Source organism: Malaclemys terrapin, chromosome 10 (genome assembly GCF_027887155.1).
Source record: "Malaclemys terrapin pileata isolate rMalTer1 chromosome 10, rMalTer1.hap1, whole genome shotgun sequence".
NCBI classification, from domain to species: Eukaryota; Metazoa; Chordata; order Testudines; family Emydidae; genus Malaclemys; species Malaclemys terrapin.
Window position 1 is genome coordinate 1,254,079 of NC_071514.1, and position 26,288 is coordinate 1,280,366.

General features: G+C 56.9%; 1 protein-coding gene across 1 annotated transcript; it reads right to left on the reverse strand.

The window, feature by feature from the left end:
• Positions 1–6,761: 6,761 nt before the first annotated feature.
• Positions 6,762–8,403, reverse strand: ANKRD34C (ankyrin repeat domain 34C). The gene has a single exon (XM_054042914.1). It carries the CDS (start codon positions 8,401–8,403, stop codon positions 6,802–6,804), a length of 1,602 nt encoding a protein of 533 aa, XP_053898889.1. The 3' UTR covers positions 6,762–6,801.
• Positions 8,404–26,288: the final 17,885 nt, after the last annotated feature.

Below are 26,288 nucleotides of genomic sequence, written 5' to 3' on the forward strand. Positions count from 1 at the left end.
GAGAGTTGGTTACTGGCCCAGGTGGTCCATGGCTGTCTTTGGGCTAAAGGAACCATCTGCTCGGTTTGAACACTAATAGACGGGCAAGGAAATAAGCTGATGAGACAGGCCAGAGCCCTGGGATGATTTAGTTGGGGTTGGTCCAGCTTTGAGCAGGGGGTTGGACTAGATACCTCCTGAGGTCCCTTCCATCCCTGATATTCTATGATTCTATGATTCTCACCCGGCGCTTTAGGAAGGCGATGCCTCCACCCCCTTCCCTTCGGGCTGCAGGCCTGAGCCAAGCGCCGGGGAAGTCAGGGGAAAGACTCCCATCGACTTGGCTTGGCTTTGGATTAGGCCTTCAGGCCGGTGGGCCTGGCCCAGGCTGCTGTGATGGGCAGCGACCCAGTGGGTATTGCAACAGCAGAGCTGCCACCTGCCTCGGCCCTTTGCTCCCTTGCCCACGCGCTGTGGGAAAGGCAGGGGCTCCGGAGGTCCAGGGGAGTTGGCTCGGTCAGCTGGGTCCCAGGGGGATGGGGCGCGTGGGGGATGGAAGAGCCCCCCTGTTGGGCAGGAAGTAGCCCTGGGCATTGGGCAGGGCGTGCTTGTCCTTGGCGTCACCACTGAGCCAATGCGCCAGCGCGGTGCTAGGGGGCGCTGTGCCTGTCGTGGCTCCAATGTCATTTTGCAGTCAACTCTAGATGGAAGCAGCACTGGTGTAAAACCAGAGCTCTGGCCACCAGCGGTGGTCCCCTGGTACCTTCTCAGGAGAGGAAGCGTTAGGAGTATTAGTCCTGATGCTCTAGCCAAATTACACTGTGGATAATGACAGGTTTCAGAGTAGCAGCCGTGTTAGTCTGTATCCGCAAAAAGAACAGGAGTACTTGTGGCACCTTAGAGACTAACACATTTATTAGAGCATAAGCTTTCGTGGGCCACATCCGAAGAAGTGAGCTGTAGCCCATGAAAACTTATGCTCTAATAAATTTGTTAGTCTCTAAGGTGCCACAAGTACTCCTGTTCTTTTAGTGTGGATAATACACTCTGAGAGCAGAATTTGGCCCTGGGTTACTCTAAATCCCACCTGATGTTTCAGTTCAGTACAAAATTCTCCTTTGCAGCCTTGGGACCTTAACTTCCCAGCTGTCCTACAGGATGAGTTCCACTGAATAACACGGAGCTGATTTCCTGGGGGGGGGGGGGGAGATGCCCCCCACCCACCAGTGGCTAACTGCCCCTACAGGCACGTTTCATTTATAAACTCGGGGAAAGAGTGGTGTAGTTCAGAGGAATATTACACTGTTTATTAATGTGACAAGGTAATAAAGTCTAAACTATCACACAGTATCTTCCAACATCTCTGCACACCTGAACGCACACTTTAAAATGTGAACAAACATCATTACAATATGTTATGCTAAAGGAGAACGTGTCCTATTTCCAATCCCAATGTACATTACACAGGAAGCTCAAAGCATATCTATCACCTGCATTCTGCAGGGCACCATTGTCCTAAATCAGTGGCGAAGGACATTCACTGTCAGAAAAAAAAAAAAAAAAAAAAAAAAAAAAGCTATTGGAATATCTCGGAATGAACAGAAGTGGCGAACTATAGGCTTTAAATCCGCTGTCTAAAATATATTTCAACAGACACTTCATTACAACAGGGAAAATATGCCTAAAGTTCCATCGAGAAGACATTTGACTTACAGTAGGTATAAACCTTAAGGCTCTAAAAATGTTAGCTCGCCTTTGATCTAATCAGCTTATTGAAATCTAAAATGCACTTTGAAAGAATGTTCTTGTGCAATTTAAACCACAGATCAAGGCTGCTTTGGGCAGGAACCTTGCAAGGTTTTGCAACAGTCTAGAGACCAGCTAGTGCACTGGGGAAGGTATGAGCATCACCAGGAGAGCTGCATGAGGGGATTAAATGAAACGTGTCATTTGGCTGGGCTGGGCGAGGACACACGGACATAGTGCCCAAGGTGGCAGTGAGCTGTGTGCCAGGTACCGCTGGGCTGGCAGTGGGAGTCAGGATATTGAGTTCATTACAGTAACTCCTCCTTAACATTGTCGTTATGTTCCTGAAAAATGCGACTTTAAGCGAAATGATGTTAAGCGAATCCAATTTCCCCATAAGAATTAATGTAAATGGGGGGGTTAGGTTCCAGGGAAATTTTTTTCACCAGACAAAAAACTATATATGATATAGATATACACACAGTATACGTTTTAAACAAACAATTGAATACTGTTCACAGCAATGATGATTGTGAAGCTTGGTTGAAGTGATGAAGTTAGAGGGTGGAAGAGGGAGGGATATTTCCCAGGGAATGCCTTACTGCTAAATGATGAACTAGCACTCGGCTGAGCCCTCAAGGGTTAACACATTGTTGTTAATGTAGCCTCTCACACAAGGCAGCACGAACACGAGGGAGGGGAGACAGCATAGCAGACAGAGACAGACACACACCTTGTGTGTGGGAGAGAGAGAGAAATGCACACTGCCCCGTTAAGTAAGCTGATCCACTCTTAAGTGCATTGTCTTTTTAAGTGGATCAGGAAGTGAGACAGCAGCTGCTGCCCCAAGCTCTCTCTGTCTCTCTCCTTCCGTGTTCCCTCCCTGCTCTATATGGAGAAGGGGTAAGTGGGGTGCAGGAGCAGGGGGGGAGGGGGACACCCTGACATTAGTCCCCCCTACCCCCCATACAGGAAGCAGGAGTCTCTGGGAGCAGCTCCAAGGCAGAGGGCAGGAGCAGCACATGGCAGTGCGGGGAGGGACAGCTGAACTGCCGATTGCTAGCCTGCTGGGTGGCTGCAGCACAGGGAACTTAGGGGAGCCGGGAGCTGATAGGGGGGCTGCCGGTCCACCCTGGTTCCAAGCCCCCACCAGCTAGCTGCAAGGGGCTGCTCTTCCTGCAAGTAGGGTTACCATATTTCCACAAGCAAAAAAGAGGACACTGGGGAGGAGAAGCCCCACTCTAGCCCCGCACCTGCCCCGCCCCCATCCACTCCCTCCCACTTCCCACCCCGATTGCCCCCCTCAGAACCCCCAACCCCCCGCTCCTTGTCCCCTGACTGCCCCCTCCTGGGACCCCTGCCACTAACTGCCCCCTAGGACCCCACCCCCATCTAAGCCTCCCTGCTTCTTGTCCCCTGACTGCCCTCTCCTGAGAGCCCCCTACGACCCTACCTGTCCCCTGACTGCCCCGACTCTTATCCACACCCCCACCCCATATTCACACCCCCGCCCCCAGACAGACCCTCGGGGACTCCCATGCCCTATCCAACTGCTCCTCACCCCCTGACAGGACCCCCAGAACTCCTGACCCATCCAACCCCCTCTGCTACCTGCCTGCCTCGACCCCTCTCCACACCCCTGCCCCCTGACAGCCCCCCCAGAACCCCAGACCCATCTAACCCCCCCCGCTCCCTGTCCCTGACTGTCCCAACCCCTCTCCACACCCCTGCCCCCCTGACAGCCCCCCGAGAACCCCAGACCCATCTAACCCCCCCTGCTCCATCCCTGACTGTCCCAACCCCTCTCCACACCCCTGCCCCCCTGACAGCCCCCCCCAAACTCCCGACCCATCCAACCCCCTCTCCCTGTCCCCTGACCAGGGCCGGCTTTAAAGAGCCCAGGAATCGGGCTGAGCTCCGACTGGAGCTCTGGCCGGGGGTGCGGGGCTTGGGCCCGGGCCGGAGGTGCTCGGCCGGAGGTGCTCGGCCGGAACCAGGGCCAGCGCTGCTGGGGCCCGAGCCGGGCCGGGCCGGGGGTGCTCGGCCGGCGCCAGGCTGGCGCGTTCAGTCAGAACCGGGGTCACCACCCTGGGGCTGGAACTGGGGCCGCTGGGGCCCGAGCTGGGCCGGAGCGGCTGGGTGCCACTCGGCCCAGGCCGGAGGGAGACGCTCGGCCAGGGCTGCGCCTTCCCGGAGCTCTCCTCCTCGCGCCCCCCACCCCAGCTTACCTGCTGCCTCCCGCTTGCCTCTGCTTCTTTTCACACTTCCCGCTTAGCTCTGATTGGCGGGAAGCAGGGGAAGGGGAGGAGCAGGGGGCGGAGCTAAGGGGAGGGGAGGAGGGGAAGACAGTTGCGGGCCGGGGGCGTGCTAAGGCTGCAGGGGATGTGGGGAGCCGGGAAGGGGCTTTGGCTGCCCAGTGGCGCTTGGCCGCTGCTTTTCTGTCTATAAATAGCCGACCAGGGGGAAATCCCGGACATTTTTAGATTTTTAGAAATCCCCCCTGGACGGCTATTTATAGACCAAAAAGTGGGACATGTCTGGGGAAATCCAGACATATGATAGCCCTACCTGCAAGCAGTGGACAAAGCAGGCGGCTGCCAAACGATGTTAGAAGGGAGCATTGCACAACTTTAAACGAGCATGTTCCCTAACTGATCAGCAACGTAACAACGACACAACGTTAACCGGGAGGACTTGAAGTGAGGAGTTCCTGTGTCTAAGCCTGTGGCCATTCTGCACTCGTGACACGTGTTTAAGGGAGATGAACAATCCAAACCATTGAGCCCAGGGTTAGAATGAGATTTCGGGCTGGGTTTCCTCTCCAGCGGGGGGGCTGGTTGGGTGGGGTTTAGCTGAGGTTGGTAACAGCTTCGGCACCTACAGGCCAAACCAATCCACTCGCCACCCATATCCACCCCCGTAGCAGCTGGGGAGAAACACTTCCGGGAGCTGGGGAATGCAGAGCGCTGAGATGGGGTTACCTGCACCCAGCCTTGCTGTCCTGACGTTGCAGCTGTCGTCTGGTATTTATTTCGGCCCCGATGCTGTAACGGGATGCCCGTGCAGAGCTGGCAGCAGAATGGGGGTCCAGCCAGCTGCATGGACTCTACCACATACACAGCTCTGTACCCACGGTCAAGGTCAAGGCTAGGAATAGGCCGCGTGGACAGCTCTCTGGGGCACTCCTTTTGTAGGGCTGTCCCTGGCTGCCCCTCCTAGCACAGCTTTTGGGCTGGGGGGCAAGGGCTGCCCCTAGGAAGATCCCAGACTTGGCTTCTGGGGCAGGGAAGGTAACTGCCAAACCAGTGTGACACCAGCTCCAGCCCCCACTCTGGGAGGGGATGGGAGTAGCTAGGTCGGTAAAACACCCTGATCCTTGGCTGCAGGTGAAGAATTCACAGTGCAGCTCAGAGGGGTGGGGGTGTTGGCTTCAAGGCATCTTTACACTCCCCCAGGCCTGGACTGGCCTTGAACAGGCTGGTCCCGCAGCATGAGTTAGAGCAGCCTGGAGGCTGCTCCAGTTTGTGCTCCTGCCAGTGGCCCCACGGGACTGTTGTGGCAGCTGGGGCTCAGCAGGGGGAGATCAGGAGCGGCTGTGCTGTCACCAGAGGAGCCCCCTATTCTGGGTTGAACTGGCTTGAGGCCCCTTTGTGCCCCAGGTGCAGCCGCAGTGAAGCCGAGGGTGACATTGCTGCCTATGTCACCACGGATGCGGCAGGCGGGGGCTGACCCTGCCGCCCCTCACTCGCCTCCCTGCAGCTGGCCGGGGACCCCAGCGAGGGGCTCCCCACAGCCTCTCGTGTGAAGAGCGGCGGGGGGCTGTGTGCTGTCGGGGAGGCCCGGGGTCAGATGGCCCCAGGGTAGGAATCCTCTGAGCCTCACGGATGTGAACAGAGCCAGCAGCACATGACTGAAATGGCCAGTCGCCTCCCCCAGGGGAGCATGCGGCTGAATTCACCACGCGCCCTCGGCCCCATACATGGGCCCTGCTCTGCTAAGCACTGGCCTGGGCCCCCGCCCTTCCCACGAGCTAGAGATGGGGAACGCTGCCCCCCCCCCCCCAGCAGCGCAGCGCCCACAGCAGAGCGTCCCACCGAGCAATGGAATGGCCTGGCGGCCTGACGGTGCCGGGCCGAACTCCTCCCCGATGCAGTCCCGTTGGTTGCACCGGATCTATCTCTAAGGATAGAACCAGAAACAATGGGTTTAAACTGCAGCAAGGGAGGTCTAGATTGGACATTAGGAAAAAGTTCCTAACTGTCAGGGTGGTTAAACACTGGAACAAATTGCCTAGGGAGGTTGTGGAATCTCCGTCTCTGGAGATATTTAAGGGTAGGTTAGATAAATGTCTACTAGGGATGGTCTAGGCAGTATTTGGTCCTGCCATGCGGGCAGGGGACTGGACTCGATGACCTCTCGAGGTCCCTTCCAGTCCTAGAATCTATGAATCTATGAATCTATGAATCTGCTCCGTTATCTGGCCTGTTCAAGCGCTAGCATTTCTGGGAAGCAGAGAGAATTGTGTCCCTTCTCCGGCTCAGGGCCGGTGTCGGGGGGACTCGGCTCTTCCTCCTCCAGGCAGCAGTGAGCTCCGCTCTGTTTCTGTAGGCACTTGAGACGTCCACCAGCCCCACAGGCACTGGCGAGCCCAGGACTGTCTCCGCGTGGGTAGGAAAGACACGAGATTAAGGACAAAGAACTGGAGATTGAAGGAATGGTGCTCATGTTCCTTGGGGAGAAGTCTCGTGTGTCTCACACTACCTTCCTCTACAATCAGCCCTTTGCCAGATTCATCCTGGGAACAAAGCCCAGACCTGGGGGCAGTAGCAGAGAAACCCTTTTAGTACTTGGTGCTGATTCCCCAGTTTGTACCTGGTGTTGTCTCCACAGCTGGGCAGTGTTAAATGCTCCTGGCTTGGCCCCGGTGCCCAGACCCCCAAGGTGCAAGGCTGTGGGAATCAGACCCTGCTCTGCCCCTCCTGGAGCAGGGGGTGCCAGGCACAGGGACCCCACTGTGCGGAGCACGAGAGAGCAGGGACTTTGCACGTGTTTATGGAAAAACCACTGAAATACAAACTACTGGGCCACTATTTCCTCAAAATTGGAGAGTTGTTTCATCTGCTCAACCTGCATGGAGTGTCTCCGAAGCAGCTTCTTTTTGGCTCGCCAGTCAGCCCTTCTCGGTGAACTCGGCGCAGCGGGTACTATGGGTTTGAAGCCCGCAGCGAGCGGGGAAGACGGTTTGCTGCTAGAGCCGATGTCGGGAATTGGCGGGTTGGGGTTTACATTCAAAGGAGGCAAATGCCCTGGTCTTGTATGAGAAATGTGATCGAGCAGGAGAGTCCCAGATCCCCGTCTTTCCAGCAGATTGGGTGGCCTGCGGCGAACCGTCCCAGGAGAAGTGCTGGGAGCGCTGTCCAGGGATTCCCGGGAGCTGGTGAACAAAGCCGAATGGGAACTGTTGAGCTGGTTTCTCTCCAAAGGCCCCTTCCTCGAATCAGCCAGAACGGAGCTGGAGTCGCAGTAGAGCTGTGAATCCGAATCGTAATGCGCTGTGCCCAGCCTTCTCCGGCGCAGGGTGTCTTTGAAGGGTGTGGAGCCCGAGCTGGCGGAGCTGGTGTTCTCCGGCTCAGCGGGGACCGCGTTCCTCCTGGCTACGCGTTGAGGAAGGGGCTGAACTTTTTCGTAGGATGGTTTCCTTGATCCTGGCACAGAAGTTGGTGGGATCTTCAGAGCCTGGTCATCCACCAAAGGGAAGAGAGACAGGTCTTTGCTCTTACTGCTGCCGTTCCTGGGGAAGGAAACCTTTCTGGAGAGCGACAAGTCACTGATGCCCAGGGTGATGTCATCCCCGGCACACACCTTGGCCTCGGCTGGATGGGCGGAGGAGGCTAGAACAGAAGGTGCAATCAAGCCCCACGGTTCTGATTGCAGCCTCTTCAGCTGTGGCAAACGGGCTCTTTTGGGATTGCAGAGTTTCCTGGTAGGAGACCAGGGCTCGGGAAGGGCCTTGGCCGGCTGGCCGCCGCTGGCGTGCGCGGAGTGGAAGCGGAAGAAGGGCTCTTCCTTTGCGGCCGCTGAAGAGCCTGAAGTGGGCGCTTTCAGTTCACTCTCCGAAGGCGCCATGCACACGCCCAGGCCCTGCCCCTCCTCCAGCTCTGGCGATGGCGGGACGTGGAGGTATTGTTGGGTAGCTTTGGTACCCGCCGAGGATTTGTCCATAGTTATAATGATCACCTCCTTCCCCTTAGCTTTGCAGGCTTTCAGGAGATGCTTTAGCACATCCTTGTCATCTGCGTTGACAGCGTAAACCAGAGCAGATGCTCCGGAGTGATCTTCTAGGCTCGGGTCGGCTCCGTTCTCCAGCAGCAGAGAAACGACCTCTTCCCCGGCTCCTTTGAGGCAGGCGTGCATCAGGGCTGTTCTGCCGGACTTGTCCTGGATGTTGGGGTCAGCGCTGTTATCCAGCAAGTACCTCACCATCCGGGCTTTGCTTGTGCTCTGCTGGTCCACGTGTTTAGTGCGGCAGGCCACCATGAGAGCGGTCTCACCCTTCTCGTTGCTTTCGTTAATGTAGGCCCCGCCTTCCAGCAGGAGTCTGGCCAGCCGGAGTCTGCCTAGCCACACCGCCTTTAGCAGGGAATTCCCGTCCGTCCGCAGCTCCATCGCTTCCTCCATCGCACCAGCCAGGGTCTAGTGGCTGGGAAGGGCAAAGGCAGCCGGCACCTGTTAAAGCAACAGAGAAATCAGCATCAGCCCCTGCTCTCAAAGGCCTGGCCCAGTGAGTGGCTCTGTTCCCCGGCTCCCCAGTGTCTGTCCCACTGGCTTCGGGCAGTAATAAGCGCTCCGCAGGGCAGGGGCTGGTCTGTGCAGCTCCCCGCACCGTGCGGGCCCCTGGCCCATAACAGCCGAGCTGAGAGGGAGAAACTGGAGGCTTTATGCTCTCGTTTATTCTCCATTGAAGCCCGTGGCTGTTAAAAGGTTGGAACTTTCCGCTGGTTTGGAGTGAGCTTTATTCACACCCCGTGAGATTTTTCACGAGTGACTTTCAATGGGACCGTGCTCCCGAATGCCCCGGGTGAAGCCCAGTGAGAGTCAATGCGATTTGCGCTCCTAAATCCCCTAGGTGCTTGTGACAATCTCTCCCGTCACTCATACGCTCAGCAGTTGGGGTCACGTTGATTGCCGTCCATGGCTTTGTTTCAGTCCCCGAAATGCGTTTCCTAGATACCATGGGGATGGGCCCTGGAGAACTGGAGCCTGATGGGCAAACTCGTGTGGTTCTCTGCAGCCTGGTCTCCTCCCTCTGCAGAGATGGGTTTGGTCGGCCTTGCCTCGGCCCCTGTCTCACTGTGCTAGTCGCGCTCTGGCCCTGGGCTCGTGCTGGCCTGCTGGGCGCTGTGCTTCCTCTCCTGTTCGCTCAGCCCCTGGGAAGAGTCTCGAGCCTTAGCTCATTGCTCGCTGCTGCCCCGAGCCCACGCTGCAGGCCTCACGCCCGAGGGGTTCGCTCTCTGCTTATCCTGCCTGGCTCTCGCCCAGTTTTGCTTCATTAGTAACTGTGCTAAGAGCTGGAGGCTGCCCGGTGAACGTAGATTCCCTTCCGAAAGGGCCCTGCTATGCTGACCCCTCTCTCCACGCGCCTACGCTGATCACTCGAGGCCTGTTGAAATGAGCCCCTTGGACTAGTGCCTATTGCTAGTGCTGAGTGTGTTCATCCCTATGTGATGTTTTAATCCACCCCAGCAGCTCCTCCCGTAAATCTGCGCTGCCCCATGCAGGAAATCCGTCTCTATGTGTGAGGGCAGCACCTGCCCTCCTGAAATACAGAGAGGGGGTTTTGGTTGTTTCACTGTCGCCTACAGGACCTGGTCCAAAATCTCCCTCTTATGATGAGCTTGCGTTAATGCTCAGGTGCGCCCTGCCCTGCGTGTGGGCACCAAACTCCTGGGGCGGGATGTGGGGTGCGTGGAAGGAAAAGGTGGATACACTGGGACATCCCCTCAGCATGACTCACTGGCCACAAGGGATGAGCTGAGCTCCGTGCTGCTGAGGTGGGAAAGGGCCTAGGAAGGCAGGGCCTGAGGGAGGTGACCCCAAATCCATAGAAATGGACTGTCTCCTGGATCTTCATCCACTGGATGGTCAGCAGGCCTTGCAGCCTGTTTGCTTCGCACCTGCACTTACTCCTCCTATGAGAAGAAGAACAGGAGTACTTGTGGCACCTTAGAGACTAACAAATTTATTAGAGCATAAGCTTTCGTGGACTACAGCCCACTTCTTCGGATGCATATAAGTGGGCTGTAGTCCACGAAAGCTTATGCTCTAATAAATTTGTTAGTCTCTAAGGTGCCATAAGTACTCCTGTTCTTCTTTTTGCGGATACAGACTAACACGGCTGTTACTCTGAAACTTGTCCTCCTATGAGAGGTATCCCTAGCCATCCAGGTGTGGCACACCTCCCCTTCCACACCTTGAGCTGTGAAGAGACGCAGCTGGGCCTGATGTATGTTTCTAACTCTTAATGTTTATGAAATCCTGCTCACAGCTGAACTGGGGACTGTATGTCTGCGTCCCCAGCGTCCCCAATCCCATGGTACCGTAGGCCCAAGCTGTGTGTATTGTAAGGTGCCATTTCCTGGTTTCTCCCTTCCTACAGGTAAGGGCTGCATTCTCTGCTGCAGTGCAAGTCCCGTCCTAGAAAAGCTCGCCCGCACACCGCAGGTCATCGCGGCACCGTGTCACCCTCCGCTCTCCAGTGGATACGGGGGCAAACATGGTAGGGATAGTGCACCCCCCTCATTTTCCTGGGGGGCCTCTAGGTCCTGACTGTATTGTTAAGGTGCGTATGTCATTGGCTCCGTTTGGAGATGCCTGGAGCCACTGCCCGTGTCTGGTGTTTCATTGTCTCTTCCTCATCTGGCCTGAGCTCCCAAGAGAACTCAGAGCTGCCCCTTCACCCAGGAAGGCTGGTGGCACCTGGGAGCAGAAATGCTACAGCTCCCAGGCTTCCTGTTGGGGCTTTGATCTCGTCAGCTCACCCGGAACAGCGGCTGCCAGGTTCTAGTGTGGGCCTTGGCTGCAGTGGTGCTTAAATCCCCCCTAGATTCGGCTTGATTTTCAGTGGGGCCTCCTGCCTGAGCACTGTACCCGGGTGGCCTGTCCTCGTCAGGCAGGTAGGGACGAGGGGTCAGCCAGCCCCTGCTGCGTGGCAGGCCCTGCATGGTTTGGGGAGTTGGGATGTACACAAGGGCCCAGGAAAGACAGAAGCAGCTCCTTGGAGAGAGGAGGCAGGCTCTTGTTCCTTTAACAGCCCCGGACCAGGAGCCGTGTACTGCTCCCAGCCAACCAAGCCGAGCCGGGCAAGGAGGGCAGACATGCTGCCGGAGCCCTGCTTAGGACTGCCTGGAGTGGGGGGCAGCTGAAGGAGGAGCTGGCTAGTAACCCAGCTCCAGAAGGAGGGCGGAAGGGCTCCTGGATCCAGGAGAGGCTTGTCAGAATGAGCACCCCGGGAGAAGGGTTGGGTTGGCGGGGCTAAAGAGGAGTTTTGCCTCCAAGGGGGGGATACTTGTTCTCAGTATGTGGGTCTGGGAATAAACCAAGCGGTAGCTGGGGACAGTGTGCCTACAGGGCCACAAGGGGGTGTGCTTGGCCAGCACACTGCTCCTAGCACACACCTGCGACCTGGAAAACTGGCGAGCCGGGGGGTCTCTAGTAACCTGGGCGCAAGCAAACCGCACGTGTTTTCATACAGCCCAATGTAAAGACACACAGCTAGGGCCAAGGAACGCCAGCCCTGCTTACAGCCCGGGGGACTCTCTCCTGGAAGCAGGGACTGAAAAAGAGGCAAGGGTCATGGTGGACACTCAGCTGAACGTGAGCTCCCCGGGTGTTGCCAAATGGGATGCATGAGCAAGGGACGTGTGAGTAGGAACAGAGAGGTTATTTCCCCTCTGGATTGGTGCGACCGCTGCTGGAATCCCCTGTCCAGTTCTGGTGCCCACAATTCAAGGACGGTGATAAATGGAAGGGCTCAGGGACGATCTCCAAGAATGTCAAAGGATTAGAAAACCTGCCCAAGGGCGATAGACTCAAGGGACGTTATTGATTTGGCTTAACAAAGAGGAGGTGAAGGGGTGACTGGATGACCAACACGGGGAACAACTATTTGATAACGGGCTCTTCAGTCTAGCAGAGACAGATACGGCCTGAGCCAAGGGCTAGAAGCTGAACTAGATAAATCCAGGCTGGAAATAAGAGGGTGCCCGTTGTTCCTGGTGAGAGTAATTAGCCAGTGGGACATTCCCCAGGGGTCTGGGGGATTCTCCATCACTGGTCATTTTAAAGTCACGATGGGATGTTTTGCTACAAGCCGAGCTCTAGGAGGTATGTGGGGGCAGGGCTCGGCCAGACTAGCTGACCCCAGCGGTCCCTGTCGGCCTCGGCGTGTGCCCCCTCCGCCACTTAGGAGCGTGTGCGGCAGGTCCAGCGCCCCTGGCAGGGAGGGAAATCACACAGCGGACGCCCAAAGCAGCTGGGCACTTGCCTCCCTCAGGCCCCAGTGGGAGTCCCAGACCCAGCCTGAATGCAGAGACCGGGGCTGACACCCCCCTCCAGGCTGCCGAGGCCTGGGCGCAGTGTGCAAGCCAGGGAGGGACCCCGCCTCTCTCTGCGCCCCCCCTGGATGGCAGGGGGTGGGGGACCTTTCCACTCCCCCCAGCTCAGGGCTGCAGCTCCGTGGCACCCCGCAGCCGGCTCTGTCGCTAGCCCCCGAGAGTGGGTGGAATAGAAGTGTACGGGGGTGGGGGCAGGGCCCGCTCTGGAAAGGTCTCCCGGGTAAGTGCGGGGAGCCGAGACCTGTCCCGCAGGGAAGCTGCCCCTGAGACCAGCCTAGTTCCCGGGCGCCTTCCTGTCTAAGCGGCTCCCTCCGGGGCAGTGCCCCGAGCCAGGCGCCCGCCAGAGCACGGCCTGCCCCCCGCGGAGCCCAGCTCCACACCCACCAACAGGCTCCTGCGGGAGCGCGGGCCGGGGGGAGGCGCCGCCCCAGTGCGCCATGGGGCGAAGGGAGCCGGCCGCCAGCGCTTGGCGGAGAAGAGCTGGAGGGGGCCTGTCCCCAGCGACCCCGGCTCTGCACAGCCCCCGGCATGTCACCCGGGGGCCCCCGGAGCGACACGGGCGGCAGGGGGCCCCGGAGACAGCGGCCGGAGCCCCCAAGGCGGACCCAGCCTGGCGCAGCGGGGCAAACCCGGAAACTTTGAGCCCCTGACACAAGCCGCCGGCGAGCGGCCGGAGCCGGGGCAGGACGCGGCGCAGCCCCGCGGGAGTCCCCGGAGCGCCGGTCCCCGGCTTCCTCCAGCTCGCTCCGCTCCCTGCCCGGCCAGCTGCTGACCCGGCTCGGCCCCTCCGCACCCACCGGCCCCGGGGCCCGCGCTCCAGGCTGGAGCTGTCCAGCGGCTGGGGCCAGGGAGCGGACCCGGCGCCTCTCTCCATGGTGCTGACCAGCCGCCAGCTGCGCGCCGCGCCGCGCCCCGCCCTGCCCCGCGGCATCGCCCGGGCCCCGGTTACCTGCTCCGGGCGGGGCCCATCCTGCCCGCGGGCTCCTGCCAGTTCAGGGGCCGCCGCCAGCGCGGCTCCCCGGGCGGCCCCTGCCGCGCTCCGGGGCGCCCCGGGCTGCGCCCCGCTGGCGGCGCCCCACGGCATGGCTGGCTCGGGCTCCCCGCTGAGCCGCTGCCCGGCAGCCTGGTCCCTTCCTCTGGGAGCCGAGCGCCTGCGTCACCGGAGCGGGTCTGAGCTCCGTGCCCGGCTCCGACCTGCCCGGCCCCCAGCTGGCCCTGCGCCCCCCCCGGGGGCTCCTGGCCCTGCCCCGTGCGCCCCACGGCGCCGCCGCCTCCCGGAGCCTCAGCCCCGGAGCTCCCGGTGCCCGTCAGAGGAGAGCTGGCTGGGCAGAGGCAGCCCCGCCGCGTGGAGTCACGGGGGTGGGTGTGTCGGGGGCGTGTGTGCAAAGGGGCCCCTGGAAGTGTGAGTCTGGGAGTGAGTGGGTGGCGGTGAGTGTGGCGGTGTCAGTGAGGATGTGGCATCAGTACCGGTGTGGTTGTGTCAGCGTGTTTAAGTGACTGTGAGTGTGTCAGTCTGTGGCTGTGAGTGTATCAGTGTGTGGCTGTGAATGTTGGTGTGAATGGGCGTGTGGCTGTGAGTGTGTCCATGTCAGTGTGAATGTTGCCCCAGAAGGTGTGTGGTTGTGAGTGTGTTGGTGTCAGTGAGTGTGTGGCTGTGAATGTGTCAGTGTGTGGCTGTGGGTGTGTTGGTGTGAGTGTGTCACTGTCAGTGTAACTGGGTATGTGACTATTAATGTGTCAGTGTGTGGCTGTGAGTGTGTTGGTGTGAGTGTGTCATGGTCAGTAGGTATGTGGCATCAGTAGGGGTGTGGCTGTTGGTGTCAGAGGGTGTGTGGCTGTGAGTGTGTCAGTGTCAGTGGGTGTGTTGGTGTGCAGATGTCAGTGTCAGAGGGTGTGTGGCTGTGAGTGTGTCAGTGTCAGTATGGGTGTGGATGTTGTTAGAGGGTGTGTGGCTGTGAGTGTGTCAGTGTCAGTATGGGTGTGGATGAGGGGGTGTGGCTGTAAGTGTGTTGGTGTCAGAGGGTGTGTGGCTGTGAGTGTGTCAGTGTCAGTATGGGTGTGGATGAGGGGGTGTGGCTGTAAGTGTGTTGGTGTCAGTGGGTGTGTTGGTGTGCAGAGGTCAGTGTCAGAGGGTGTGTAGCTGTGAGTGTGTCAGTGTCAGTATGGGTGTGGATGTTGTTAGAGGGTGTGTGGCTGTGAGTGTGTCAGTGTCAGTGGGTGTGTTGGTGTGCAGAGGTCAGTGTCAGAGTGTGTGTGGCTGTGAGTGTGTCAGTGTCAGTATGGGTGTGGATGTTGTTAGAGGGTGTGTGGCTGTGAGTGTGTCAGTGTCAGTGGGTGTGTTGGTGTGCAGAGGTCAGTGTCAGAGTGTGTGTGGCTGTGAGTGTGTCAGTGTCAGTATGGGTGTGGATGTTGTTAGAGGGTGTGTGGCTGTGAGTGTGTCAGTGTCAGTGGGTGTGTTGGTGTGCAGATGTCAGTGTCAGAGGGTGTGTGGCTGTGAGTGTGTCAGTGTCAGTATGGGTGTGGATGAGGGGGTGTGGCTGTAAGTGTGTTGGTGTCAGTGGGTGTGTTGGTGTGCAGATGTCAGTGTCAGAGGGTGTGTAGCTGTGAGTGTGTCAGTGTCAGTATGGGTGTGGATGTTGTTAGAGGGGGTGTGGCTGTGAGTGTGTCAGTGTCAGTGGGTGTGTTGGTGTGCAGATGTCAGTATCAGAGGGTGTGTGGCTGTGAGTGTGTCAGTGTCAGTATGGGTGTGGATGAGGGGGTGTGGCTGTAAGTGTGTTGGTGTCAGTGGGTGTGTTGGTGTGCAGAGGTCAGTGTCAGAGGGTGTGCAGCTGCCTGTCTGAGTTTGGAGATGTGCCTCCTCTGCATTCCTTGGAAATTCCCTGCTCCCTTCCCAGCCGCCCGCACACCCAGCCCCTCCGCCCTGCTGCGTTAGCTGGTCACTTGAAGCAGGAACCTGGTGACGTTCTCTAGGGAGCATCACCACAGGAGGTGAACGGAAGCCGGGTTGGGCAGGGCCCAGGCTCCTGCCCTGAGCTGCCATGGACACGTCAGGGGCTGCTGCAGCTTTTGGCAAAGTCTCTGGAGGGCCTGTCCGGGTGCAGGCAGGGCCCGTGCTCTGCCCAGCCGGATCTGGACAGATAGTCAGAAGGATTCTTGGGGCAGCCCAGGGACTCTCCATGCCCAGACACCTTCCCACGGCCCAGAGCTGCTCTGTTTGAACAAAGACAATTATACTCTTTCCCACCATCACTGACCCGGTCCCATTGCCCAGCGTGCTGCCTGAACCCAAGCCACAGGGAGTCCCCAGGGGAAGCAAGGACAGGCACCCACCCGTCAGAGGGGCGAGGCTCCCAACGGCCTCCCAACAGGAGTTGCCGGGACAAACAACTTCAGTTGTTTTAGGAGAGAGCTGGATACAGTTCTGAGTGGGATTGTCTGCCGGGGTGTTTGTGATGGGGATGGGGATGGGGTGGTGGCAGAACTCAGCAGCCCAGGGGATCCCTTCTGGTTTGTGTCTTACATTCCTAAAGCTCATGCTTCAGGTCTTCAGCTGACCACTAGCAGGGTCAGGAAGGGATTTCCCCATCCCCAGCTATCCTGGGGTTGTTTTCTTTTTGTGTGCCTTCTTCCTCTGAAGCATCAGGGATGGCGGTGGCTGGAGATGGGACATTGGATGGCGGGGGTGGGGGCAGGGCCATGAGGAGGCACAGAGTATTCTGGCTGGCTGCATCTTGTTCACATGCCCAGGGTCTAACAGATCCGCATGTGGGGCCAGGAAGGAATGTTCCCATCAGCTTGGCAGGGACCTTGGGTTTTTTTCCACCTTCCTATGCAGCGCGTGGGTGCGGGTCACTTTCCAGCGTTGTCTGGGTGTATCTCACTGGCTCCTTTTCCTGCCCCTGCGGAGGCCTGGGGCACAGGTGCCTCTCGGTCCCACTTGTTCTCTGCTGGTGACAGGTCACAGTCTAGTCTCTGTGGGCTGTACCAGTGTGTCTGATTTCGGTGTTGGGCTGGTGTGCGGGTGCTGGGTGCTGTTGGTGGCCTGTGATACACAGGGGATCAGACTACATGTTTTAATGGTCCATTCAGGCCTGAAACTCGATGGCCATGACCTTGGGGTGCATAGCTGGACCCCTCAGTCCAAATTCTAAGGGATGGTATGATGGGATAGCCTAATTTTGGCAATTAATTCATCTTTGATTATTAGCAGGTAAATATGCCCCATGGCCTGTGATGGGATGTTCGATGGGGTGGGATCTGAGTTACTACAGAGAATTCTTTCCTGGGTGTCTGGCTGGTGGGTCTTGCCCACATGCTCAGGGTTTAGCTGATCGCCATATTTGGGGTCGGGAAGGAATTTTCCTCCAGGGCAGATTGGCAGAGGCCCTGGGGGGTTTTCGCCTTCCTCTGCAGCATGGGGCACGGGTCACTTGCTGGAGGATTCTCTGCACCTTGAGGTCTTTAAACCACGAGTTGAGGACTTCAATGGCTCAGGCATAGCTCAGGGGTTTGTTACAGGAGTGGGTGGGTGAGCTTCTGTGGCCTGCGTTGTGCAGGAGGTCAGACTAGATGATCATAATGGTCTATGAGTCTATGAGTCTATGAGCAAGACCCTACCCACCCTCTCTGCATGACTGTGTTAGGTGCCTGCATACTGAACCACATGGTCAAGGCTCGTGGGGCTCAGGCCGCAGGACTGTAAAATTACAAGGTAGACATTTGGGCTTGGGCTGGACTCAGGGCACCGAGACCTCTCGAGGGGAGAAGGTTCCTGAGCTCAGGCTCCAGCGTGAGCCTGAATACGCTGCCAATGTCCAGCCCCGCAGCCCGAGTCTGCCAGGGGAGCCGCGCACCCACACAGACCAAGCTGGGCTCTGGCTACAGTTGATTAACTGGGGAAAGTCTATGCACAAGGGCCTTGTAATGCAGTCAAATGCAAGGTCAAACATCAGGACCAAAGGATGTAGGTCACCCTTATGAGACAGGGGCTGGATCCTTGGATGCAATGTCTCTGAAAAGGATTTAGGGGGCATGGTAGGAAACCCACTGACCATGAGCTCCCAGGGTGGTGCTGTAGCTAAGAGGGCTAATGCAACCCTGGGAATATCAAGTAGTTGTAGGAAGGGGATGTATCTCGGTGTACGGCATTGGTGAGACCATCACTGGCTACGGTGTCCATTTCTGGTGTCCACACTTCAACAGGGACGTTAACATTGGAGGGGTTCAGAAAAGAGCTACAAGAATGACTTTTTATTTACTGGTAATGTTTTATATTAAATATAAACGTGTAACAGAACAAAGCATACGGCAATACATGCGCAAGCTGGAAATACCCTATAAATAATACAATCGAGTGTTCGTTATTCGTAAACCTGGGGAGAAGAAATAAACCCAAACCAATCAGCCTGAACCCATCGAGGCCATGCCGGGCATCAGTTCAGAACAATTTGAGATCTGAAAACCTGCCTCACAGTAAGAGACGGAAGAAGTTCAATCTGTTGAGTTTAGCCAAGAGGCTAAGCAGGTCTGTAAGTACCTCCTCAGGGCCGAGATTTCTGATAGTGGAGGGCACCTTATTGCTAGTCTGAATATACCTAGCTTCAGCTTCCAGCCACTGGAGTTCATTGTCCCTTTTCCTGCTGGATTAAAGAACCAGCTCCTATCAGAAACCTTTCCCCTGTGTAGTTACTTGTCGACTGTGGTCAAGTCCTCGCTCAGTGTTCACTGATGAAACCCCGAAGCGGTGGTGAGGACACTGGAGGTGCAGTGGTTTTTGTTTGCACATGTCAGGAAGCCTCATGCTTTTTCTCTGAGTAAAGTGTGTGTGATTAAGACGTTACTTTGCAAAGCCTCTGTCTGCCTGGATTTAACTGTCCTGTATCCCCAGAAGGCTGACGTGTAAACTGGAGAACCCCCATGGGTGGAGCTCTGGAGAAGGTGTGCTTACAATCCTGGGAGACCTGTGGGGAGAGCACTGGTCTTGGGGTCACCGGACAGGGAGTCTATACTGCAGGAGTGAGCCAGGGCTGGCCAGTCCCGGGGATCCACACCCAGCAGCCTGCTGAGTGTCTACCAAGGGGAACGCAGCCAGGGCAGTGTCTGGCCAAGCTGGAAGGCCTCCATTGGGAACCTCCCCTTCTCCATTGTATAAAGCTCCCTGTCTGCCCCTGGTGGGATGAGACTGTGAGGAGGCAATGCCACATTTGGGGAGAAAGAAGGGAACACTTCTGTGGGGGGTGGAATTCTTGTCTAAGGGATTCAGACCGCGTCCTCTCTTTGGAGCTGCTTAGGAGTCTGGAAGGTTTGGAGCAGTGCCCGGGGCAATGGCTAAGTGGGCACAGTACAGGAGCGGTGGTCAAAGCTGCACGGCAAATCCAGTTTAACACAGGACCCTGCAATTTAACATGTCTATTGCCCCCTAGCGTGGTGTTTGCTGTAGCTGTCTGGATCCGATCAGATTAACATCAGGGGCATGTGGCCCTCAGTTACTAGAGCACTAGCTCAGATCTCAGCCTTCGTTCAGAGGGGACATCAGCAGGAAGCAGAGCTGGGAACCAAGAACAGGGACGGGATGTTTTTATTTTCAACGATTTGTGTGAAAAAAGTTCCAGTTTCTTGGTTGAAAAAATGTTTTGATGGAAATTTCCTGATCAGCTCAAATAATACAAGGATATGCTGATAACATGCTAAATTACCAACATTGTGTGTGTGTGTGTGTGTTTGTGTGTGTGTGTAAGAGAGAGAGAGAGATGGATTAAATTATATAGTAGAAACCTTTTACAAACAAAACATGTTTAAAATCACAAACTCTCTCCAGATAGGAACTGACCAGCCGTTCTGAAACGCTCCCATCCTCCTCCGTTGAGAATATCATGAGCAAAGAAGGCTATTGCAACAACCCGTATGAAGCAGGTGCAGCTCGACAGTATCAAGAGAAGAAACCTGGACTATTTCACACACCTCTCAAGGCAATTTGGAGATGAAGGGAAGATGATGGCATAATTGCATGAAACAAGCAAGCACCAGGGAAAGGAATAAAATGGTCCTTGGATAACATCAAAGGACAGTGTGTGAGATACCAGCCCAGGTGACAGGACTGGCAAACCAGCACAAGCACTGATTACCCATGGCAGACAGGGCTACCTGCTCCTAGCAGAATGGCTGCTGATGAAGAGAGAGTGCCCCTGAGTTTCACAAATACCAGCTCAGATTTCCACAGGAAAGACTTTATAAACATGCGTCTGCAAAACAGCTATGAAAATATTTGTTTGTTTAATTTATAACTGATGTAAGGAAGAAGACAAGACTGTCTCTCGGGGGCTGCAAGTACCTTTGAGCTAATTAGAAGCACAATGACATCACTGACAAATCCAACAGCTTCCTTTCACCCCAGGCCCAGAAAATAACCCAGTGCAGGTGAATACCAATGCCAAAGAATCCCCCACCTCACCCACAATCCCAGCCTTGCCCAAGAGCCTGCTGGAGAGATGATGGGCCTTCAGGATACCTACTGCCAGCAACATCCGTGTACAGTCACACTCCCTTCGGGACACATGGATTCTGTGCGGGGTCACGCCAGCAGCTAGAACCAGAAACCAGAAATGCGTTGAACAAACGGATTGAAATGTCTGAACCATGCAGCTTTGAAATGAACTGGTCGTGTTGCTTTCCAATGCAAAGTGAAAACCTCCTGGAGAGAACTGGTCATTGGCTGCCTCCCTTCCAATGAGAATTTCTGACAGATGGTGAGTCAGATTCAACCTTTCCATAAGGCTCGAATTCTTTATCCTGATAGCGCCACAGCCGCTCTCTCTGAAAGAAGATCCAATGAATGAGAGACACGTAACTAACACCAACTCCCCCCACACCCGCAATGTTGTTCTCTGTGTTCCTTGTTCCTAATGATTAAAAACCTCCCTTGAAAGAGACCTTTCCTTCACCTGCTACAGACCCGAGAGCGAGTTCAGCTTTGCCTTAACCAGATCCACTTTGCGGCATGTGGGATACACGAACATCTCTCCACTGACTGGTTGCACTGTTGGTTTCCTTCCTTTGCACTGACCCGAGCAGTGTTTCTTCTGTAGTTCTCTTGTCTCAATGGCCCCAGGGCAAATCCATTCAGTTCACAGTGTTCTAGGTGCGAATGCAGTGTGGGATCTGAAAGTCAAGCTGGGCTCTTTCCTTCTCATGCATCAGCACAGCCAGGGGCTGCTGGAGAAGCTTGCTGGTGTTCCCCTATGGCCTGGAGCAAGAACTTTGCCTGAGTAAGGGCCAGTGCTAATTAATCAAGCAGCAAAAGGAACTGAAGAGAAGGGGGTGCCGATGGTGAGCGACAAACCACCGAAAACAGCACTGTTGGTACCAATTAGTCATCCACATTGGGGTGCTGAGCACCCGGTTCCTGGGCTGCTCAGACAGGCAAATGAAATGGGAGAAAACAGCACTAATAACATCTCCCTGCTGATCCCACAAGCCCTCCCCACTGCCCCTCTCTCACTTTCTTCTTTCCATGAGATCGGATCATTTCGAAAGGGGCTGTCACTTCCCACCCTGTGCCACACTCGACATTTGAGAGCCAACATGGAGCCTGAGCCTGCCCTCAGCGGCCCCAGCATACATCTGGAGACACTCGGTTGAAGCCAATGATGTGATTCCTGAATTCACTGGTGGGACCAAGACCAGAATCTGGCCTGTTATTGACACTCTAGAAAGGGCTGGTGCTCATTGTCTCCTGGTCTGTTCCTACGCAAAGGAGTTCTGTCTTCTTCTCCCGCCCTGGTCTCTTGGCGCGGTCTCTGGAGGGGCCCAGCTTCTCCTGGCTGACCCAGCCAAGGGAGTGCCGGGACCTTCCCCTCTAATTACGGCTAGCCGCGCTTCCATCTCAGGGCTGGCCGTCTGCCTCAGTCTCTCGGTGGCTTTCTTGGAGGCAGGCTAGGGCAGGGTTGCCTCCCCTTAGTTGTCCCAGGCCTTTCTGCCTGTTCTTCCTTCTCTGCTCCCCCTTCCTAGCAGGCCTTGTGGCCCCTCTCAGCTGCAGCTGCGGGTGCCTGTCTCCGGGACTGGCAGCTCAGGCAGCAGTGCGGGGGTGGAATCAGGCTGCTTGCTTGTAAACAGGCGAGGGTCTCCTCCCCCTCTGTCTCTGCTCAGCATGGGGTTTGCACACCCGTCTGAACAAAGACTGGCTGAATAATTCATGAAGAGCAATGTGCTGGCAATGCCCCTTCTCTGCTCATGGATCTTCTAGTAACAGGTTGCAATTTTCTCACATTTGTTCATTATTCAAAGTCGTTTACTGGATCATCTCTGGCCATAATGCTTGGCCTGTCGTGTGCCTACGAGCAGTTAATTGTGGGGTGCAGTGACTGAAGCGTGTGCTGTTCCGATTGCAGCCAAAGAGGACATGTGCTGGTTCTGGTCCTTGGCCGGATGCGCATCATTCATGGAATCACGGTTCTAGGGCGAATTCTCAAGACTCTGAGTTTGAAATTCACATTCCAGGACTATTCGGTGATATTTGCCTGGAACCGGCTGCTTTGGCCCCCATCCCACCAGTGGACTGGTTTCCTTTGAGGAGTTGGGGAAGGGAATGCACAAGGGGTGCACACAGAGCTGGAAGACTGATCTGAAGTGATTCCAAGAGTCCCCAAAAGTGTTTTTCAGCATCCACCTGGCTCCAGTTTGAACCTTGTCTGTCTTTCTAAACCAGTCATCGCCGTGGGCTTGACACCCAGGTAGCCAGCTCTCCCTGCCTCCCCAACTAAGATGCAAAGAATACGGTCAGCTCCCATTTAAACTAGACACGCTTTGAATGCAGACAAGCAGCAGGGCAGGTGGAGAGCCAGGGAGATAGAGAGGAAATGGTGACGAGCCGGCAGAGTTGCAGCCTTTAATTGTTTCTGTTTTGCTGCCTTTAGAATCCAGCCCAAGTGACGAAGGGTCCTGAACTTCCTACAGTGGTTCCATAAGTGACAGCAGCAATCACAGAATAAATCCATGTGCCTCACCCTGGGCCCACCTTGGACTCCTCAGTGCTCTGGGCAGACTCCTGACAGACGCCCGTGTGGAATGGGCTGCGGGGTGCCAGCTCATGCGAGAGTCCCTGAGACTCAGGGGAGCTCTGACAAGCACGCAGCTGGGCTCAGGGATTAGAATGGTAAGAATGTGGTTAGTATTCAGACTTGATTGAAAGCAGGCGAGTGGTTCATGATAGCTGGATCCCATGTTGTAAGGGAGTATCTGAGCGGGTGTATTGTAAACTCCCGTGACTGTGTAAGGCACCACACAGGAGAGATGTTGTAGTACCTGTGTGAGAGAGACGAGGTGGGTGAGGTAATATTTTAAGAACATTAGAACGGCCAGACTGGGTCAGACCAAGGGTCCATCTAGCCCAGTATCCTGTCTCTGACAGTTGCTGTCACCAGATGTTTCGCAGGGAATGATCAGAACAGGGCAATTTATTGGGTGATCCATCCCCTGGTGTCCAGTCCCAGCTTCTGGAAGTCAGAGGTTTAGGAACACCCAGAGCATGGGGTTGCATCCCTGACCATCCTGGCTGATAGCTATCGATGGACCTGTCACGGACTCACAGGTCGTGCCCACTCTTGGCCCCGGGCGGTCCGTGGGGGGTGCCCCTTTCAGTGCAACAGCCCTTCTCGGGGGTCCACTCTCTCTCGGGGTCAGGCCCCTCCACCTCCTGGAGCCGCACCTCTCTGAGCCTTAGCACGTCTGTCTCTGTCGTGGGCCCCCTCAGGGAGTCCACTCGCTCTGGACCCCCAGGGCCTCCACCCCCGAAGGGGTTGATGCAACCCTGTTCTCTAGACCGGAGTGACTCTCAGCCAGCATGAAACAGGAGGGTTTATTGAGAGTTGAACACAGCCCAGGAAACTCTCAGGGCCTCAGGCCTGGCCTCCCTCAGCCCAGCACATCCCAGTCTCTCTGCATCCAGGTGGGCTCTGCCTGCTTCCCCTCTCCAGCCCCGAGCCCCCCCGCCCCAGCTGGGCATCTGAGATCCCCGGCCCCAGGCCCCGCCTCTGTCCACTGTCTTCTCCCCCAGCTCTCCGTGTGTCTCTGGCTGCACTGGCTGCTCGAGCGATGCCGGGGGAGCACGGGCTGGATGCCGGTTGCTAAGACACACAGGAGTGAACCCACTATTTTCCAGCGGGAGCTTTCCAAACACTGAGCTTAGAAAAGTAAAACAGCCACAGCGTTTCCTTCCAGGCACCAGCCGAGCGGCCACATGCTTACATTCAGTGCCCGGATCCCAGTGGGGTGGGTGGGTCCGCATTCGTACCTGGCGAGAACAGAGCTAACCACTCCTGGTTCCCTCCACGAACTGATAACAACCCTGGACCAGAGATACTGGGGTTTGGGAACCCTCCTTTCTTGTGTGTTCATGGAGGTGTCTTCTAGTGCCCAGAGAGCTGTCACCCTGGGGGGACAGAGCTGGGGCGGGCTGGAGGGGGGCCCTCGGCTACCTTTGCTCCCCACTCACCCCTCCATGCCAGGGTGGGCCGGCCAGCAGTGCACAGAGTGCTTGGGAGAGCGGCTGATTTCTGCTAGTTCCAGGCCTCCGCTTTCATCTCGGACACAGGGAATCACTCAGGCCTTTGGGCTCAGGCCTGGAAACTGCTGAACGAGTTCGAATGCAGCACCCCCTGCTCTCAGCCTAACACCCCCCCTGCGAGGGGTGGGAGAGCTTCGGGGCGATGGCTTACAGAGGGCGAATCTGAGTGGACATGGCACTGTGCTGTGTGAGGACGGGTCAGACTGGGGGGTCTGAGTTCCGGTCGTGCTGTATGGGGACGGGTCAGGCCGGGGGGTCTGAGTGCCAGTCGTGCTGTGTGGGGACGGGTCAGGCCGGGGGGTCCGAGTGCAGGTTGTGCAGTGTGTGGACAGGTCAGGCCGGGGGGGGTCCGAGTGCAGGTTGTGCAGTGTGTGGACAGGGCAGGCCGGGGCGGGGGGGTCCAAGTGCCGGTCGTGCTGTGTGGGGACGGGTCAGGCCGGGGGGGTCCGAGTGCAGGTTGTGCAGTGTGTGGACAGGGCAGGCCGGGGCGGGGGGGTCCGAGTGCCGGTCGTGCTGTGTGTGGATGGGTCAGGCCGGGGGGTCCGAGTGCAGGTTGTGCAGTGTGTGGACAGGTCAGGCCGGGGGGGGGTCCGAGTGCCGGTCGTGCTGTGTGGGGACGGGTCAGGCTGTGGGGGGGTGTCCGAGTGCCGGTCGTGCTGTGTGGGAACAGGTCAGGCCGGGGGGGTCCGAGTGCAGGTTGTGCAGTGTGTGGACAGGGCAGGCCGGGGCGGGGGGGTCCGAGTGCCGGTCGTGCTGTGTGGGGACAGGTCAGGCCGGGGAGGGGTCCGAGTGCCGGTCGTGCTGTGTGGGGACTCAGGTCGGTGGGGTCCAAGTGCTGGTCTTGGCACTATTCATGGCCTCTCGTTTTGCTGCCTGTGTTGTGTGCTCATAGTGTGAGCTGTGGGCGGGGGTTTCCCCATGTGCTGAGCACCCACTGGCCCAGCTGCACTCTCCAGGAGTCGGATATGGTCCAACACTTGGGAAGCACGGGCCGGATTTTGCTGTCATTGACACAGGTTCATCCCAGTGTGACACCAATGTACATTCACCAGCGCCCGTGGCACCACTGCTGAGCACCGCTGGTGCCAAGGTGCAGTTGTAGTCTGGGTTAGACTGGCCCCCGGAGGCTGTGGGCACACGGCTGGGTGCAGTCAGGGTCCCCAGGAGAGTGGCTGACTCAGCTCCTGGGCAGCCCCCTTGAAGAAGGGGCAGCATAGTCCCCGCTCTGTTGCTGGCCCTGTGGCAGATTCAGGGCTGGGGAAGGGGTCTAGACTCAGGGCTGGGGAGGGGGTCTAGACTTAGGGCTGGGGAGGGGGCCCAGACTCAGGGCTGGGGAGGGGACACTAGATGGGAGAAAGGCTTTTGTCTCCACCTTGTTGCCTCCTGGGCCCTCTCTGAGTCCCACCTTGCAGGGCCAGCCAGCACGCAGCTCGGCCGATCACTGTCTGGGAAATCAGCATCAGTCATGCACAGCAGTGACTTTGCAACCCCTGCCCTGCGGCCCATCAAGTCAAACTGCCCCTGAGATGAGCTGAGCGAGGGGTAGGCAGGGGTAGGCTGCCCCACTGTGGGACTGCACAGAGTGCCTGGGGCAGGGTATGTTACCAGGCACTGGGCTGCAGTTTGACCCTGAGCAATTATCCCAATGCAGCACCTCCAGGGTATGGGGCCAGCTCAGAACTTTCCTCTTTGGCCAGGTTACTGTCCCCTGTCTTCACTGCTGCCCCTTCCCTCCAGAGAACACAAAACCACTCCCTATACAACACACCAGCCTGCTTCATCAGACCAGCGCAGCCATCTGAACGTACAACCGGCTGTCACCAGTTTTGTGACAGCCTTTCCAACTCACAATTAGCTTGCAGCCTAGTTCGTCCTGGGGGGTGGCGGGGAGGGGGGTAGCTGCTTTTTATAGCCTTTGCTGGGGTTACTCTAGGACCTTCTGGTTTGTATATAACACAGACATGATTTCATTAGCCGATAAAACACCCCTGCAGGAGGTCGAGGCATTGAGCTCTAAACCCTGAGCAGCGTGTTGTCATCACTCATCATTTGAATACATCCAGACAGATCTACTGCAAGCGCAGAACGGACAGTCGCAGAGTCGCGTTTCAGTACGACAGGGTATTTAGCAGCATCCTGACCCAGCAAGTGCATATTAACTTCCACGCGGAAGTAAATGAAGACTAGGAGAGTTTGGGGTTTGCTCTGCCTTTCCCCAGGTGCTTTCTGCTCTCACAAACCCCATGTTCCCATTGAGAGTGTCAGCGAGAGCTAACTACTACAGGCTCCCGGTGGGCGCTTTCCACCCGGGCTGTAACGTGTGCTGAGCTTTGGGATCCCTGAGCGGACGGTGTCATAGAAATGTCAGTGGTTTATTAGAAGAGGAAATT